The 19,427-nt window shown below is 48.5% G+C and overlaps 1 protein-coding gene across 1 annotated transcript in view; it reads right to left on the bottom strand.

Moving 5' to 3' along the window:
- The window catches only part of Catspere (catsper channel auxiliary subunit epsilon), a 130,699-nt gene that overhangs the window by 12,311 nt on the left and 98,961 nt on the right, over window positions 1–19,427 (bottom strand). Inside the window, exons 18-20 of the mRNA XM_074048792.1 lie at window positions 16,740–16,839; window positions 13,817–13,903; window positions 11,693–11,850 (exon numbers count right to left, since the gene is read on the bottom strand). Of these exons, the coding sequence (XP_073904893.1) occupies window positions 11,693–11,850; window positions 13,817–13,903; window positions 16,740–16,839 (345 nt within the window). The remainder of the gene's footprint in view (window positions 1–11,692; window positions 11,851–13,816; window positions 13,904–16,739; window positions 16,840–19,427) is intronic.

The raw sequence follows: 19,427 nt of genomic DNA, 5'->3' as shown, positions 1-19,427 counted from the left end.
GGATTTTGTATGTAAATAAGATTTTGTCCTAACAGCAGAACCATTGCTCCAAAATGGAAACAGACAGGTAAGGGCAAAACCAGAAGGCTAAAAGATTGCGTTAGGGTTTATCCTGAGATTCAATTGATAAACTATGATAGGCCTGAGGGTTGTAAGAAAGTTGTAAGTAAGAGGACATTGCCTGGATAGAAAGGCTTTGACGTGGTAAAACAAGGTTTTGTCTTAAAGGATTGTTCCAAAGTAAAAAAAAAAAAAAAATAGGGACAAACCCAAGTAGATAAAAACAAGTCACAAAAGGCTTGTGGTAAGGTTTGTGACAAGATATTATTGCTAAAAACAAACCCAGTGCTGTCTTGCTAGATTTATGAGACTCAGAACTTCCCCCCAAAGGCGACAAAGTTAAAAGTCCTTACTCCTGATCAGCTTCGCCGTTGTTTCACTAAGTTTCAGAACTTGCTTAAAATCTTCTCGTGGTGGATTCGGGGACGGAGGTGACTACATTGACCTCTGCTCTCCACTTCTCTGCCTGGGTGGAAGCGATGCCACCTAACTGTGCTCTACAGCTGGGTTTTACTCCCTGGGTCCTTGTCCTTTCTTGTGTTTAACCTGAGCTTGAAAGGAATATGAGGTCTCAGCGGGCCCCAACCCCCTTGTTGGAGAAACCAGTACCAAACATCCCATGTAGATAAGATAAGCAATGTGGCAGGGCTCAGTTAGGGCATATAGAATGTGAGGAATGCAAGATGTGAGATACGAGCAAGATGTGAGATACGAGCAAGATGTGAGGTACGAGCAAGATGTGAAGTACGTGCAGGATGTGCTCTGCCTGCTTGTCTAATGTTGATAACAAAAATATGCACGCCACTGCAGTCTATATAAGATTTCCCCCTAAGAGGCTCAGGGTCTTGCTTTCCTAACCGGTCCTGCGTGTCCGTGTGGGAGCTCGACCCTGGCTAGCCAGTCCAATAAACTCTGCTTTGTTGATTGCATTCACGCCTGGCTCTCTGTCTCTCGGGGGAATAGGATTCCGGGTCCTAACATTTGGAGGCCCCAGCGAGATTTCATTTTCTCGAGAGACAGAACCTGCCTGCGAGAAAGCAGGGGTGATCCCAAGTCCTAGGCGTTGGGAGGGGATCCCAGACCCTCATTTGGAGGAACTTGAGTGTTCCATTTGGGCCGCGGCGGGGATTCGGCCAATCCCCAGGGAGATTCATTCTGGGAATCTTGCAAGGAGGACCACAGGGTCCTATTGGGAGAGGCTTTCCTCTCATTTGGGCTCGAGCATTTTAGGAACCCTGGCGCCAGGTGAAGAACTAATTGAGCTAGTCGACCGACCACCCGTCAAGTGGACGCCTTTCGGCCTGATATCCCAGTTGGACGGTGAGGAGGTTGAATGGGGTGCGCACCAGTGTGAGAGAAGGACCGGTCCGAGCGAGTGCTGGAGAGTGTTGTGTGTGTGTGGAATTATTGTTGCCTTTACCCTTTTTGTTCTATCTCTCTTGGTGTTTGAGTCTCCTTCCACAATGGGACAGGGACAAACAACCCCAAAGTCTCTGATCCTTTCTCACTTTCCAGAAGTTAAAGAAAGGGCCTTAAATGCGGGTCTGGTCATCAAGAAAGGTAAGTTCGACACCTTTTGTTCTGCAGAGTGGCCCACCTTTGGAGTTGGGTGGCCCATTCAAGGTTCCCTCTCCCTAGACCTGATCACTAAGGTTAAAGCAGTCATTTTTCAGCCAGACAATCGAGGCCATCCAGACCAAGTTCCTTACATTTTGGTTTGGGAGGATCTGGTGAGGAACCCTCCCCCTTGGTTAACAGTTTTTCTGACCCACCCCTCCAGTTCGGCCCCCGGGGCTAAAACCCCAGTCACGCCCGCCTTGGTCATAAAGGAGGAGGAAAAACTTCCTCTTCCCACCTTGACCGGTCCTCAAATTAGGGCATCTCCTTCACCATCTCCGGTCTTACCAGAGAGTTCCCCCCTTTACCCATCCCTCGCAGGGGCAGAGGAAGATCGGCCGCCTCCATACGTAACTCCCCCTGGCCAAGCCAGTGCCCCGGAGGAGGAAATTTCCTCATCCTCCTCAACAGGACTGGCAGCAGGAGGAGGAATGGGTCGAAGACTTCGCCCCTGAGGGATCCGGGAAAGGGAGGGGGAAGACGGGCCCCCCTCATCAACACAGGGGGAGGAAACTGTCCCTACACTTCCAGTCCGGATGGTGGGCCAAGGGGGACCGGGAGGAGGGCAACAGTTTCAGTACTGGCCCTTCTCCTCCAGTGATCTATATAACTGGAGGACGCAGAACCCGCCCTTTTCTGAAGACCCCAAGTGTCTCATAGATCTCCTGGAGTCCATCATGCATACACACCGCCCCACTTGGGATGACTGTCATCAGCTGCTCAATACTCTTTTTACGACGGAGGAACGAGAGCGCATCCTCAACGAAGCGAGGAAGAACGTCTTGGGGGATAATGGGAGACCCACAACTCTCCAACCGGCCATAGACGAGGCTTTTCCCCTACGCCGCCCTGATTGGGATTTCGGGACCGCAGAAGGTAGGGAGCGTCTTCGGATCTACCGCCAGACTCTTATGGCCGGTCTCCGAGCGGCCGCTAGAAGGCCCACCAATTTTGCAAAAGTAAAAGCAGTCATTCAAGGGGAAAACGAAAGCCCAGCCGGTTTCTTAGAGCGCCTCCATGAGGCATACCGTCAGTACACCCCGATTGACCCTGAGGCGGACCTCCACCGGTCTGCTGTGGTACTCTCATTCATTAATCAGGCAGCCCCAGACATTAGGAGAAAACTCAATAAACAGGAAAACTTAGGGGAGATGACTATAAGGGAAATGCTACAGGTAGCAGAAAAGGTCTTTACCGCTAGGGAAACTCCAGAAGAAAGGGAGGAAAGACAGAGAAAGGAAGACAGGGAAGCCCAGGAGAAATTGAGAAAGGAGGACCGGGAGTTCCAGGCTAAGGAAAACCGAAAGCAACAGAGAGAAATGGCTCGTATTTTCCTAGCGGGTGTCCGGGACCAACCCAGAGGAGGGGGCCACGCCAGGACCCCGGATAAGGAACACTGTTTTTACTGTAAGGAAACGGGGCATTGGAAGAGAGAATGTCCTAAGTTAAAGGGAAGAAGAGGGTTTGGAAGGAGACCGGGGGAAAACAGGGAAAGGGAACGAGCAGTAGAGCAGGCCAGAGTCCTACTAGCCGGAGAAGAGGACTGAAGGAGACGGGGCTCAGACCCCCTCCCCGAGTCCTGGGTAACAATGCATGTGGAGGGGAAGCCGATGGGGTTCATGGTGGATACCGGCGCCCAATATTCGGTTTTAAACAAGGCACATGGACCTTTGAACAAGGCACGAACAAGTGTTGTTCAGGGGGCCACCGGTACGCAGTTATGTACATGGACTACCAAAAGAAAGGTGAACTTAGGAAAACACCAGGTCACACACTCCTTCTTGGTCGTCCCTGAGAGCCCCGCTCCCCTGCTCGGACGGGACCTACTCACCAAAATAGGGGCCCATATCCATTTTGAACCAGATGGAATAATTGTGACTGATCGAGAAGGGAGCCCGATTCATGTCTTGTCCCTATCATTGGCTGACGAGCATCGTCTGTTTGAGAGTCAACAGGAACCAGGAGGGGACATGACTCATTGGGTAAAAAGATTTCCCACGGCCTGGGCGGAGACTGCGGGAACCGGCCTCGCCAAACACCTCCCGCCCGTAGTTATACAATTGAAGGCTTCTGCTCTCCCCATTCGGGTGAAACAGTATCCTATGCCTGAGGAGGCCCGAAGAGGCATAGCCCCTCATATCCACAGGCTAATAAAGGAAGGAGTACTGCGACCTTGTCAGTCTGCCTGGAATACTCCTCTGCTCCCCGTCCGAAAGCCGGGAAGCGGGGACTATAGGCCTGTGCAAGACCTACGAAAGGTAAACGAGCGGACGGAGGACATTCATCCCACCGTTCCGAATCCCTATACCTTGCTCAGCCACCTACCCCCCTCGCAAGTATGGTATACAACCCTTGATTTGAAAGATGCTTTCTTCAGCATTCCATTGTCAGAAATTAGTCAGCCGCTATTTGCTTTCGAATGGCAAGAAGATGGGGGCCAATCCGGACAGCTCACTTGGACCAGACTGCCGCAAGGATTTAAAAACTCTCCCACCCTGTTTAATGAGGCCCTGAGCCAGGACCTGGAACCTTTTCGTCGGAGCCACCCACGAGTCACTCTATTACAGTATGTTGATGACTTACTGTTAGCGGCAGAAACCCGAGAGGAGTGCATCAAGGCTACTGAACACCTGCTAACGGAATTAGGTGAGCTGGGGTATCGGGCAAGTGCCAAGAAAACTCACATCTGTAAAAGGTCAGTGACGTATTTGGGTTATCGGATTGCAGATGGGGCAAGGTGGCTGACTGATGCCATGAAACAGACTATTCTGGCTATCCCATCCCCAACATCCACTAGGGGGGTGAGAGAATTCCTGGGCTCCGCGGGGTTCTGTAGACTCTGGATTCCAGGATTTGCGGAAATAGCCAGACCCCTATATGAGGCCACCAAAGAAGCTCCAGATTGGAGTTGGGGAGAGAGAGAACAACAGGCCTTTGATCAGCTAAAAGACGCTCTTTTGCAGGCCCCTGCCTTAGCCTTGCCAGATCCTACAAGACCATTCACTCTGTTTGTAGATGAGAAAAAGGGGGTAGCCAAAGGAGTCTTGACCCAACAGCTAGGTCCCTGGAAGAGACCAGTGGCATACTTTTCCAAGAAATTAGACGCAGTAGCGGCAGGATGGCCCCCCTGCCTCCGCATCATAGCGGCCATTGCCGTGCTGGTGAGAGAAGCCGATAAACTAACCTTTGGACAGGCCCTCTGGGTAACGGCCCCTCACCCGGTGGAGGGAATCCTTAAACAACCCCCTGGGAAATGGATGACGAATGCCAGGCTCACCCATTACCAGGGGCTCTTGTTGGATTCCCCTCGGATCACATTCACAGATCCCGTAATCCTGAACCCTGCCACCTTGTTGCCTAACCCGGAACTGCAGACACCTGTCCATAACTGCAAAGAATTCCTCTCCGAAGTTACACAGGTACGGGCTGACCTAAAGGATACCCCCCTGTCCGGCTGCAAATTAAACTGGTACACGGATGGAAGCAGTTTTTTCCAAGATGGAGCCCGAAGGGCAGGGGCAGCTGTAGTCGACCAAGAAGGAAATACGGTATGGAGCAGCGCCCTCCCACCCGGAACATCAGCCCAAAAAGCGGAATTAATTGCCTTGGCAGAGGCCCTGGAGAGGGCAAAAGGAAAGCGAGTCAATATCTACACCGATAGCCGCTATGCTTTCGGTACCATCCATGTCCACGGGGCCATCTATCGCGAAAGAGGATTCCGCACAGCAGAAGGAAAACATCTAAAGAACCTAGCCGAAGTCCAGCGTCTGTTAATGGCAGTGGAAAAACTGAAGGCAGTGGCAGTGATGTATGTCCCAGGCCACCAGTCTGCCAAGACGCCGGAAGCTGTCGGTAACAACAGAGCAGATCAAGAAGCAAAGAGAGTAGCAATGGTGAGTCCTCCCATGGAGACAGGGCAACCTTCCACGGTTGCGGTGATAGACGTGCCGGTCCCAGAGCTCCCTCCGCTACCCGCCCCCCCCCCCCGACCAGAATACTCCACAGAGGATTTCACTTGGATGAGAGCCCACTCCCCCTTTAGAGAAGGGGAAGACGGATGGAAAAGTGACTTGGAAGGCAAGTTAATTCTGCCTGAAAAACTCGGACGATTCCTGTTGGCTAACTTACATAAGTCCACCCATTTGGGGCGGAGAAAATTACTAGACTTGTTGACATCTGCGCAGCTCCGATTTCCGAACCAGACCATAGCAGTCCGCCAAATTGTGGAAGATTGTGCCAGCTGCACAATCATGAAACCAGGACGAAGGGAGGGGCACCATACAGGTACTCGGGAACGGGGGAGGGCTCCGGGAAGAAGTTGGGAAGTGGATTTTACTGAGGTAAAACTGGGAAAGTTTGGGTACAAATATTTGCTGGTATTCATAGATACCTTTTCAGGCTGGGTGGAGGCTTTTCCTACAAAGAAGGAGACGAGTCAGGTAGTGGCAAAGGCTTTGCTAGAGGAAATCATACCCAGATATGGGGTGCCCGAGGCAATTGGGTCAGATAACGGTCCGGCTTTTGTTAGTAAAGTCCTGCAGGGACTAGCCCAGACTATGGGGGCCAATTGGAAGCTACATTGTGAATATAACCCCCAGAGCTCAGGGCAAGTAGAAAGGATGAATAGGACACTAAAGGAGACTTTAGCCAAATTGGCCCTGGAGACTGGCGGTGATTGGGTGACGCTCCTTCCCTTGGCCATCTTCCGAGTCCGGAACTCCCCCTATGTCCATGGGCTAACTCCCTTTGAGATCCTGTATGGGGCTCCACCCCCCATCATTCAGAGGACCTTAAGCCCAGAACTAGGTGATCTAGCCCCAAATTACCTGACCATGTTGCAGGCTTTAGCTAAAGTGCAACAACGGATTTGGCCCTTAATTCAAGCATACCACGCTGTTAAGAGGGACCCGGCTCCGGAACATGGCATAGTCCCGGGTGACATGGTATGGGTTAAAAGGCATCAGTCCAAAACCCTAGAGCCTAGATGGAAAGGACCTTATGTTGTACTGTTTACTACCCCTACCGCCCTCAAGGTTGATGGCATCGGACCTTGGATCCACCACTCCCACGTGCGTCGAGCCAATCATCAAAAACAAGAAGGGGTCAAGGAGTGGACTGTACGGCGGCACCCAGACAACCCATTAAAGCTAAAGCTTTTGTGGCCCCGGGAACATGCAGAGCCTTCAGGAGCAGCCACGGATGGGGTGGCTGATCGCTCTGATCTTGTTCAATGCCCAGAGCGGGAGCCTCGCAGAAACCAACCCTCACCAGCCCTATAAGCAAACCTGGATACTCACCGATGGGGAGACTCATACCACCCTCAACGAGACTACTCGCACTGCCCCCATAGGAACTTGGTGGCCGGAGCTTCAGTTCTGCTTCAGAGACATCGATCCTGCCTACAAGTCTACTGCCCCGGAGTCAGCCCGACGTTATGGGTTTTATGCCTGCCCCGGCCACAAAAAGAACCAGGAATGTGGGGGGATACAATACTCCTTCTGTAGGTCATGGGCATGTGTCACATCCAATGATAGTGAATGGAAATGGGGGATATCAAAATCAGACCTAGTCAAATTTGCCTTTGTAAATGGGATATTAAGGGGGCACAGAATTCCAATACCCACCCATAAATGCCAGCCCACGGATCTAGATAGAATCAAGGTCACTTTCACTGAAACTGGCAAGAAGGACACCCCTGGGTGGATACAAGGTAAGGTATGGGGACTTGTATTTTATAAATATGGTGGACATGCTGGCTCGACCATAGTGGTCAGATTAAAAATTGAGCCCATAGGGCCACCGTCCACAGCAGTAGGCCCCAATAAGGTACTTAGGCCGCCCAATGTAAAGCCATCTCCCCAACCTTCCACAACTCACCACCTTCCCTCAACCGTAGCTCGGGCTAATGTGACAACTCCAAGACCATCAGAAACCAGCCCTCCCCTGGTGAGGCCCAGTCTCATGACCGCATCTAAAGACCCCCTCTGGGACCTAGTGGACGCTGCATTCCTGACGTTAAACCACACCAACCCTAACATGACTAACTCCTGTTGGTTATGTTATGATGTGAGGCCCCCATTCTATGAGGCAATAGGGCTAAACACCACTCACGATACCTCATCTGAGGAAAACCCTAGTCAATGTTCCTGGGGAGACCGTAAGAGAGGTCTGACCATACAGCAGGTAAGCGGCCAAGGAACCTGCTTAGGAAAAGTGCCAAAGAACAGACGGGACTTATGTACTGTTATTAACGCCAGTTCTACCTGGGAAAATGCTATTAAATGGGTAATTCCAAAGGACAATGGGTGGTGGCTATGCTCGCGGTCCGGACTCACCCCATGCCTATCAACTAAGGTGTTTAACAGCTCTAAAGAATTCTGTGTTATAGTGACTGTGCTGCCCCGCATCCTCTATCATTCGGAGGAAAGTCTATATTCATACTGGAATATAGGAACAGGTGAGAGAAAGAAGAGAGAGCCTATTTCTACACTAACCATTGCTACCCTACTTAGCCTAGGGGTGGCTGGGGCAGGGACCGGCATAGCCTCCCTGGCTACTCAACATAAAGGGATGTCTTCACTGCGCGCAGCCATAGATGAAGACATAGAGAGAATAGAAACCTCCATTAGCCACCTAGAAAAATCCCTCACTTCTCTGTCTGAGGTAGTACTTCAAAACCGACGAGGTCTGGACTTGTTGTTCCTCCAAAAAGGGGGACTATGCATTGCTCTAGGGGAAGAATGTTGTTTTTACGCTGACCATACCGGAGTTGTTCGTGACTCCATGTCTAAACTCCGAAAGAGCCTGGAACAAAGAAAACGAGAAAAAGAGGCAGGGGAAAGCTGGTTCGAGTCTTGGTTTAACCAGTCCCCATGGTTGGCTACCCTTTTATCTGCACTGGCAGGGCCAATAATAATCATCCTATTACTTGTTACCATAGGACCCTGGATTCTAAACCAGTCCCCATGGTTGGCTACCCTTTTATCTGCACTGGCAGGGCCAATAATAATCATCCTATTACTTGTTACCATAGGACCCTGGATTCTAAACCGACTTATGACTTTTGTCAAAAGTCGAATTAATACTATCCAACTTCTGGTCCTCCGCCAACAATATCAGGCTCTTCATCCTCTTGAGGATGATTCCTCAATTTAGGCCATAAGAAAGGGGGGAATGAAAGGAATATGAGGTCTCAGTGGGCCCCAACCCCCTTGTTGGAGAAACCAGTACCAAACATCCCATGTAGATAAGATAAGCAATGCGGCAGGGCTCAGTTAGGGCATATAGAATGTGGGGAATGCAAGATGTGAGATACGAGCAAGATGTGAGATACGAGCAAGATGTGAGGTACGTGCAGGATGTGCTCTGCCTGCTTGTCTAATGTTGATAACAAAAATATGCACGCCACTGCAGTCTATATAAGATTTCCCCCTAAGAGGCTCAGGGTCTTGCTTTCCTAACCGGTCCTGCGTGTCCGTGTGGGAGCTCGACCCTGGCTAGCCAGTCCAATAAACTCTGCTTTGTTGATTGCATTCACGCCTGGCTCTCTGTCTCTCGGGGGAATAGGATTCCGGGTCCTAACAAGCTTACCTTCAAACAGCCCGACTTTGCCGTCTGTTCAGCTGTTTCCCCACACTGCTGTCTTTGCTGTGTCTGCTACGGAGCTAAATGCCATAGTCCCCTTTTCCCCATGGGGTGCAAAATCGGGGCCTGGGAGCTGCTGCCCTCGCTGCCATATTGTTTTCCACTCATGGACAGATTTCTGCCTGGGATTAATGGGTGCTTCTCCTCAGACACTTGGGGTTATCGTTCAGACAGTTCAGCTCACAGGTCTCCAGTTGTCTTCCCCCACTGCCACCAACTGGACAAAATTCCCTGGGCTTCCCGTGTCCAACCCTGCAGGAATGGGCTTGTTTGTCTTTTCTCAAATGTCCTTTGTACCTCACCTACAAAAATCATGGTGCGCTACTTCAAACAGTAGCTAAAGAGTTTAAATAAAGACACGCTGCATGGATAAAAAGAGTGTTTCCAGAGCCATGGCCTTTGTAAATGAGGACGGGATACCTCCCTAGGAGCCATTGGCTGGGCGGGGGTGGGGGGGGTGGGGGGGTGGGGGGGTGGGGGGTGGGGGGGGTGGGGGGGGTGGGGGGGATCTCCCCGAGGTGCCCACACCGTACAGGCTATTGCCACTACAGTTGGTCCCATGCCAAAACTACACGATAAGTCCCTGTTACTGAAGGACACCACACGCTCTGATTGCAGGACGCAAAACAAAAAATCAAGCTGAGGCCAAACCCAAAGTTTTCTCTCCACTGGCTAGCGTCATAGTGCCGGAAGGAGCTATTCAGGCTGGCAGGAGGAAAATCGTCACCAATAGTCCTGTTTGGCTATGTCCCCTGTGTGTTACATCGTCCACATGCTCTACAGGATGTGCCCACCGGGCAATAGTGGCACGACTAGTTTGGGTGCAATCGACCACATTCCAATTGGGTCTCAGGCCCACTCCATGGCAAGGGACCCGTGTTTAGCACTTCAGGCCAGGACAGAAGCCTGAGGCTAAAAGTCAGAGGCCCAGCAGGAAAGCCACTGCCATTGTTGTGTTAAGCCGGTTCTTATCAGGGGCTGTTGGAGCTTGTTAATGCTTTCTTTAGCATCCCTTTAGTCACTGTCCCAGGAGTCCTAGGAACAATCCACATTCCCTGGAAAGGACAGCAGGAGACCCTCACAAGATGACTGTGCTGCAATGATCGGTGACCACAGTGACAGCCCACAATAAATCCAGCTGCTGGCTTCGAAAGTTTCTGCTGTAAATGATGCATGCCAGGGCTCTCAGCCGATACCACAGTTAAGCATCAGCAACTGGACCCCTGACGCCACCATCATGCCCTTGTCTCTACCACCTCAGCCTCAGCTGTCACCCCTACCAGACAAGGCGGACCTGTAGGTGAGACCAATGCTCCTGTCCAGGAGGAAATGTTAAAGACATCTACGGCTCTCCTCCCTCACAGGTTTATGAGGGTCCACGCTCCCGGGGAGGGGGCGCGGGACAAGAGTGAGGCAGGAGTTACGAAACCCCGATGGCCAACATTACAGTATTAACAGAATGACTTGCGACAGGCAGCAGGGTCTTGCTGACTTGCAGCCCAGTCTGACCATCCAAGGCCCAAAACTTCTTCCACCTTCACATGGGAGGAGCTGAGGACACATAGCTCAGCCTCTGAGAGTTAATAACCCAGTTTTCCAGGACTGACCACCCCCATCTCTGCAAACCCCTAAAAGCTTGAGGTCTTCTTGAGCCTGCCCTCCCTCCCACTGGAGGTTGCACTCCAGCTTCGCTTCAGGATCAGAGCAGCAGCAGTGCGCTCGTGTCCTGCTACACGCTGCTTTTCTTAGCAATGCGCATCCTAATAAACTTGCTTCTACCTACCCACAGCACCAAAAATCCCCAACACCTAGACAAAGGAGAAGAGTGACATTTATGAGGCAAAAGGCCAAAGGAAGGCCTGGTGGCAGCAGAAATAGAAGTAAAAGGGGCAGAAATTACTTGTCACATTATGTAATGTGACAAATAAAAGAAAAGAGAGTTGACATGGTTTCAAGCTTTTTAGACTAGGTAAGTGACAGATGATACTCCCTCCATGGTTTCCAGAAAATTATCTCCGGCTCAAAACAGCATTTGTCCGTCTCTGAATTACTGTCGTGCCTATTAACACATCTTAATTGAAGACCAGCACACGCGTTTGTCGTGACTTGACTCTCGGCTTAATCCCCAAATCCTTGAAGGCCGAGATTGCTCACATCTGGCTTTGCCATGTCCACGGGATGTAGCAAAATTCTCAGAACATAATTTCAAATGAATGTCCTACCTCCACAATGTGTTTATTACAAAATGAAAAGCAAATGTGTGAATTACAGTAACAATTGGATGTTTAGTCGGTACCAAATTAAATCACGAAAACAATTTCATTTTGAGGAAGGAATGCTAAAACTATTGTAAGGAAACATTTATGTTCACCTGAAGTTTGGATCCAACACCTTTGCACGAAACACATACATTCCCACATGGTCCGTGGGCCAAACGAGATGGTTCTTATTAGAGATGTTGAGGATCTCATACGGTTGACTCAAGTCTCCTGGTTTTCCAATAGCATAGGAAAAACAGGGCCTGTAGTTCTGAACAGGAAACACACCAAGATTAAGATAATTTCTGATTTAAACAAAATGACATTCTCACATAGTTGTTTTGGAAAATTATTTGGGGATGTGATGGCTACTCCATAAAGCCATGCTTTATGACATTGTTAGAGGCTACCTTGGGTTAAAATTTGGTAAAAAAGTGAAGCCAAGTGAAAGTAAATGCTGCATTTCATTTATAGCTGAGAACAATCAAATTAGGATACAGAGGGTGTGCAGCACGTTATTTTCCCAAGTCAACAGGGCAGGGAATCATCTGAAGATGCTAACTGGGACCCTAAGGTCTGGACACCTGGTCAGGGTGGCCCATCCTTGGGTTTTTGTCCTCCCTCAGGCTTTTATTTAACCCCATCACCACTACTGTGGCTCTCTGAGCACTAACTTAAGAAATACTGTTCTATTCCTTCCTTGCCCATCTTTTTTTTTTTTCTTTTCATTTTTAAATCTTTTTCATTTACTACCTGTTTTTTTGAGACATGGTCTGTAGCCCTCCTACCTCAGCCTCCCAAGTGGTGGGATGACAGACATGCCACACCACGCATGCACAGATGAAATAATCTACACACGCCATATTGGGCTTGAACTCAGGGCCTTGCACTTGCTAGGTAAGCGCTCTACCAGTCGAGCCAGGCCCCCAGCCCAAAGTCCACATTTTTAAAAGTCACTTTATTAAAGCTAATAAAGGCAAAGTGAACATAGTTAAAATGTGCAGATGTCTGATCCTACAGTGAGTGATCATGGCACTGGTCTGGTTTATTGTAGGTCTGTGTGCTCTCTGGAAGCTTCTTAGGTGAAGGACACAGGCTTTGTGAGGCCCTCACTTGCGTGTGAGGTGTCTGAGCTTTGGTCAGTCTGGTGGCTATGGGGAATGCCGTCTCTCTTGTGGATGTCTTGGAAACCTGGTCTTCAGTGGGAAGGTGCTGGGAGGTGGGCCCTGGCCCCATGAATGGATTAATGCCATTGCTGAGGGAGTAGCTTCCTTCTACAGGAATGAGTTTGACACTTCTTGCTCACCTCTGGCTTGCACTTGCCCTCACCTTTGCCTCTCTTACCCATCCTCCTCCCACCATGACACGATGCAGCAAGAAAGCCCTCACCAGAAGATGGTGCCATGCTCTTCTTGGACTTCCTAGTCTTAAGGATCATGAGACAACAATTTTTGTTCATCAAAAATTTCCCAGCCTCGGGTATCCTGTTCCAGCAGCACAAAATGACCTCAGAGGCATTTAGCCTGTCAACAAGACCCAGTGCCCTCAAAAAAGTAGGCTGTCTAGTGTGTCAGAGAGTTATAAATGCTCATGATACTGGAGAAAAGGGGAGGGGAGATGAGGGCTCTCTGGGCAGTGATAGTTTAATTTTTTAATAGGGTGGCCAGAGAAGACCTTATTGACTATTTGACTTTTAAGTAAAGAAATGAAAGGAGCCAAGCGTGGTTGCACCTGTATGTAACCCCAGCACTTGGGAGGCTGAAGCAGGAGGATTGTGAGTTCCAAGCCATACTGGGCTACACAGCAAGACCCTGTCTCAAAACAACAACAAAGAATAAAAGGGGAGAGGTGGTCCTCAAAAAAGACTCACTCTCAATGCTTTCACACGTTTACTGGGCTTGATAATCTGCAAACACAGACTTGCAGCAGTGAAATGAATTATGGGGGCTGGCGGAGGGGCTCAAGTGGTAGAGCGCATGCCTAGCAAGTGTGAGGCCCTGAGTTCAAGCCCTGGAGCTGCCCTCCCCTCAAAAAAAAATAGTGAATTAAAATTAAATTTGTAACAGAATGCACAGGAAAATCAAAGAAATTTAAGATGAAACACTTTTGAAATAATGTAATTCAATATCAAAAAAAGGTTATACTTACCAAACCAAATTTATGTCCACAGTATTCCCAGCAAGCGCTTGCTAACTGGCGATCCCAGCCACAGTGTGTGCCCAGCTCTGTCCCCTTACCTCTGGCCCCCACACCATGTCCAGAGGGAGGTTCTCATTCATCTCCATCATCGTCTTCCACGTCTGTGCTTCATTTAAACAGCCGCTCTGTCAAAACACCACGACGCAGTCACACACGGCGACATTCTCGGTGGCTTATTCCTATGTGTCTAATATGTCTTGCTGCTGTCGAAATGCTCTCTTTTAGACTTCCATTATTTGAATGTTTGCTGGTGCTGCATATTGACCCTGAGGTGACAGAACGTCCCGAACTCACTTCTTGATTCTAATGGCTTCACATGGACAGCTTTGTCTCTGTGAATATGGAACCTCTGTTTCCTTCTTTCCAGGTCCTATTCCTTTATTTATTTTGACTGTTTCTTCTTTGTCTTATTAATTACCAAGCTTTCCAGGAGCAAGATTGTATGAAAATGGTGATAGACAGCTATCCTTGTTTTGTCCCTGATTTCAGTGGAAGATTTAAAAAATCGCATTAAAAATAATTTTGTGCCAGGTGCTGGTGGCTCGCACCTGTAATCCTAGCTACTCAGGAGGCAGAGATTAGGAGGATCACAGTTCAGAGTCAGCCCAGGCAAACAATTCATGAGACCCTATCTCGAAAAAAACACCATAAAAATAGGGCTGGTGGAGTGGCTCAAGGTGTAGAGCCTGAGTTCAAACCTCAATACTGCAAAAAAAATTTTTTTGCTGTAATTTTTGTTATCTTTATTTTATTAGGCTAAGAAAGTTACTATGCATTTATAATTCTCTATGATTAATTTTTAAATTGATGTTTATACAGATGGTAAACTCTTAAATAACTTTCCACCAACTATTATAGAAACCTTATTGCCATTTCTTCCTTATCAAATTGAATATACCAACCTCCATGAGACAAAGAGAATTTGGTCTGGGGATATTATTCTTTTTTCTTTTTCTTTTTTTGGTGGGACTGGAGTTTGAACTCAGGGCTCTGCACTTGCAAAGCAGGCACTCTACCACTTGAGCCACACCTCCAGTCCAGTTTTCTCTGGTTATTTTGGAGGTGGGGTTGAGAATTATTTGCCCAGGATGACCTCAAACCACAATCCTCCCAGTCTCAGCCTACCAAGTAGCTAGGATTACAGGCATGAGCCACTGGTGTCTGGCTGGGGTAGATTATTCTTTAGTATATTGCTTGAGTTGATTTGCTAAGGTTTTATGTGTCTATGTTTATGGGTGAGACTGGCCTGAAGTTCTCTTTTCTTTTAGGGATCTTAGCAAGTCCTCCTTGACTCACCAAATGAGTTGGAAAGTCATCTCACCCTCCCACTCTCTGCAAGAGTTTTTAAAGTTTAAAGAAAAAAATTTCCTGTCGGCTTGGTGGCTCATGCCTGCAATTTCCACTACTTGGGAGATGAAGATTGGGAAGGATTGTGGTACAAGGCGGAATGGGCAAAAATGTTAGTGAGACCCCATTTCAACAAACAAGCTGGGCATGGTGAGGCACATCTGTAATCCTAGCTATTCAGGAGGCATAGGTAGGAAGATCACAGTCTGGGCAAAAATGTTAGCTGTCTCTGAAAAATAACTGAAGCAAAAAAGGGCTGGGGAGGCATGGCAGGGGCTGAAATGTTTGAATTTAAATGCAGTTTTAATAGGAGGAGTTATCTCTGAGGTGCTGGACAATAAGCCCCCATCTCCTAGGGGATTTACATGATAAAAGCTTAATTATTATATTATTATTTTTTGTGAGGCTGGGTCCTCACATGTGCTAAGCAATGCTCTACCGCTGAGCTGTGTCCCCAGCAAAAGTGTAAATCTTGAGTACCACAGTGCAGAAGTCCCTTATCAGGTGTTTCTTGTGGGTGGCTCTGCTCAAAGTGGTGAATTAGGGGCTCAGGGTTCTGTGTCTAGTGGCCCCTTGACCATGGCCTGGAAACAAATCTATGGATTAGAGAGACCGTCCACCCACATCACATCTATAACTGTGCGGGGTGAGGGAACGCAGACCCCTGGCTTGATAGAACTGTAGGGAACCGTACATTCCTACCAAGAAGTCTCACTGAAGATGGTCTAGGATATTCTAGCCCAGGTATAATGGAGAAGTCTGAGGAGTAAGAGAGCCTGGACACGGTCATGGGGAGACAGCAGTGTCGGGAGGGAGTATGGGGAGACAGCAGGCCAGAAGACTTACACATTGGGGGCTGACCAAGGACAGGAGGACTTGAAAGACAGTGAGCGCTTGCCCTACAAGGGGAACTCAGTTCTCTTGGCTGCCATCTTGGTGGTTGTGCTCCTTGGACAAAGAATCTGGTAGAGAAGAGCCTCACTTTGGAAGGGGTCATCTGGTGTTGTGTGAGCCTGACATCTCTGGGGCATCTTAGGAACATCTCCAGCAACACTGTCCCGATGGGAAGCCGTCAAGGGTGGAAAGGCCCAGGGAGGGAGGCTTCGAGTGTGCTGGGTGAGAGCCATGTGGCCTTTTCTAGTAGAATAAGGGGGATCCACTGGGGAGGCCGAAATCAACTGGCTGTGGAGGATGGAAGAAAACCAGGAGAGGGCAGAGACACTGATGCCAAGTGTAGCAGGGGCAAATGATGCAACGAAGTCAAATGAGATGGAGCCCAAAGAGTGCCCATTTGAGTTAGTGCAAAGTGATAAATGTCCTGCAGCCAAAGGCAGACCCGCAAATAACTGAACATTAAATTAGTTTGGAGAGAAAAGAAAATACTCGTATGTGACGTCATCATCCTACTATAAACATGGCTTAACTTTTTCCCCATCCCTTATGTCTGTCGCATATGACAATGGCTTCTTTTTTCTTCGATGACTTTCAGTAGTCATTGCATTTTATAGAGGTGATGCGGTTTTTTGGTTCCATTTTCCTTACATCACACGTAGACTGAAAGGAGGCAAGCCTAGGTGCACGCTAGGACGTGCTTTGACTTGAACGGGGTCGTACCTGCTTCATGGTACTGTTGAAGGTATAATCGTCCCTGCCATGTATTTCCCATACTATGAAGTTTACGTCCACGTCTCCATAAACGCCATTCTCATCACTTCTGAAAGAAACAACAAAAACAGCAGCTTGGTATAAGCCAGAGGGGTGAAGAGTTCCTGCCTTCCGGTCACCCTGTCTTTATCCCTCACGGCTCTGAGGCCCTGGGGAAGTTGCTGACACTCTTACACCCTCATTTTCCTTGTGTGTAAGTAAAATAACCGGTCTACTGTCAGCTGAGTGAAATAAGAGATGTTATTCCACGCAAAACCCTCATAGTGATGAACGTCCTAGTGATGAGGTGAGGGTTCTTGGGCCCTGCCACCACAGACTCCAGCAGGGAGAAAGACAAAGGAGATGATGGAGGAAGGGTGAGGTGAAGCTTCCTGGTGTCATTTGTTTGTGGTGCCTGCAGTAGTACCAGAGAGTGGGACCACAGGATTACCGTGTGCCCAGCCTCCAGGGCACATTCCCCAAAGGAAGCAGCTGGAAAGTGTGGCTGCATCTCCCAGGGTCATCTGCCCAGGGTGCAGAGGGGTTGCTAGTAGCTGGAGCTCAGACAAGGGAGGATGACCCCAGTTAACAGAGGACACCAGCAGAGTCCCCTCCATGGGCAGCTCACCCCTGTCCTGACGCTGGGACTGATGCATGGTCCCCACTGAGCTTAGAGCATTGCCCTCAGACTTGGAGCTTTCAAAGATGCGTTACTTCACTAAGGTTCTTTTCCTGCCACATAAAAATAAGGCTTGAGATGAAAGCTAAGGTTGGGTTATTGATAAAGTGACACCTTTGCATACCAGGACTCCTGACTACACAAATGGCCACATGGCTTCCTTCTCCACCCATGACTGCTCATGTTTCTGACTGAAATTGTCTCCTGTAGCCCTCAGGTGGTGACAGCTTTGCTTGGGCCTTTGGTCTGAGGCACTTGCTTCGAGGTGCAGGCTCTTGGACTGTGGCTACACTTTCTGATGCAATTTCTCCCTTGAGAAATCTGTCCTGGATAGCAAGCATGTCCTTATGTGTGGCATTGGCTTTCCAGGTCTGTTAAAACGTGCTACCATCCAACCCTGGGTATGGTAGTTAGGTGCCATTCTCAGAAACTGGGCAGAAAAATTTAAGTGTTAAAGAGTGGTATATGAGAAGCTCTTTTTATTTCCATGGTAATTAATTTTGGAAAAAAAAAATGACAGCGATGAACTCCGAAGGCCAGTGCTCAAACAAGCATGGCTAGGTAGGCATTCCAGCACCAATGCTTCACTTCTTATTGGGCAGCAGGGCACAGGAGTTCTGAAAGTCTGATGAGCGCTCTGAACTTCTCGCCACAGAAAACACATGTGCACAGACAATTTTACTGTAGCTTCAGAGATTAGCAAAGCTCTGGTTTTAGCAGCTTAATAGAGGATCGAGATTTTGATCACATCTTCTGAAAGTCATGAAGTTCTTGAATTATGAAGAACTTGTTTTTTGCCAAGTGCCAGTAACTCACACCTGTAATCGTAGCTACTCAGGAGGCAGAGATCAGGAGGATTGTGGTTCGAAGCCAGCCTGGGCAAAGAGTTTGTGAGACCCTATCTCTAAAAACCCATCACAAAAAATGGCTGGTGGAGTGGCTCAAGGTGAAGGCCTTGAGTTCAAGCCCCAGTACCACAAAAGGAATAAAAACAAAAACCAAAACAAACTTGTATTTTTTCCCTTTAAAAATAAAAAAGATCCTGATTGAAGCCTGCCAGCTGGCAGCCTTTGACACTCATCCTAGCAAGGAACTACGGTGACATCTAGTGGCAGTGTGGATGCATTGAGTGACCCGTGATGCAGGCTTAATGATCTTTGATGATGTTCTATTTGTTTCATTGATGTGTGACAGAAAATATTATTTTTGCTGATGGTCATTAGTGTGCAACAGAGGAGTAATTAGACCCGAGAAAGTCAGAATTGTCACTCATCCGCCACTATCTTCCCAGCATTGACCACTTCTCCACGAGGGCAGCTCCCACATGCAGAACTGAATGGCCTCAAGCTATTGATCTACAAATCCATCAGACTCAGCCTCGAGGATAGTCCAGGGTATCAACTGTGGCTTTTGTTCTGGTGAAACTCGGATGCTTCACCATAAGGCCTTTTAGAGTTTGGAGGGTTAGCCAGGTTTTAGGGCAGTAACAATCTTCTAGGAGCCCCTGCACAAGCAAGTCACACAATCTCCTCCCCGCCAGCCCCCAACCACCTTTAAATGCAGGGAGTCATCCAGCTGAGATGGTGTATGTTGGGCTTCACTTATCAGCATTTGATGGTGAACCTGTTATCCTTTACTTGTAAAATTCTGCCCAAACTTGTTCCCGAAATCTTCCCTGCATTTGTTGTAACCCAGAGACGCAGACTATCCACCAATAATTTCCCGGAGGGCCCCCACTGTGGCTAATTCTAAAAGCTTAATTAAAATCTGCCTGATTCTCAAAAACTAATTAATGAGCACTTAAATTTATCTGTGATGAACACCTGATTGAATTCCCAGTTCTCAACTGTGTTTTGCTGTAATTCAATTGAACTGGACACAGAGCCTTATATATCTGACTGTCCTTCTGTAGGTGGCCTCTAATACCTGGTTGATAACTCTAGAAAAATTAGAAGCTTTATTTTTAGGAGCAGAAACAT

The sequence above is a fragment of the Castor canadensis genome, chromosome 11 (genome assembly GCF_047511655.1).
Source record: "Castor canadensis chromosome 11, mCasCan1.hap1v2, whole genome shotgun sequence".
In the NCBI taxonomy this organism is placed as follows: Eukaryota; Metazoa; Chordata; class Mammalia; order Rodentia; family Castoridae; genus Castor; species Castor canadensis.
This window is presented reverse-complemented; position numbering and strand designations above follow the sequence as displayed.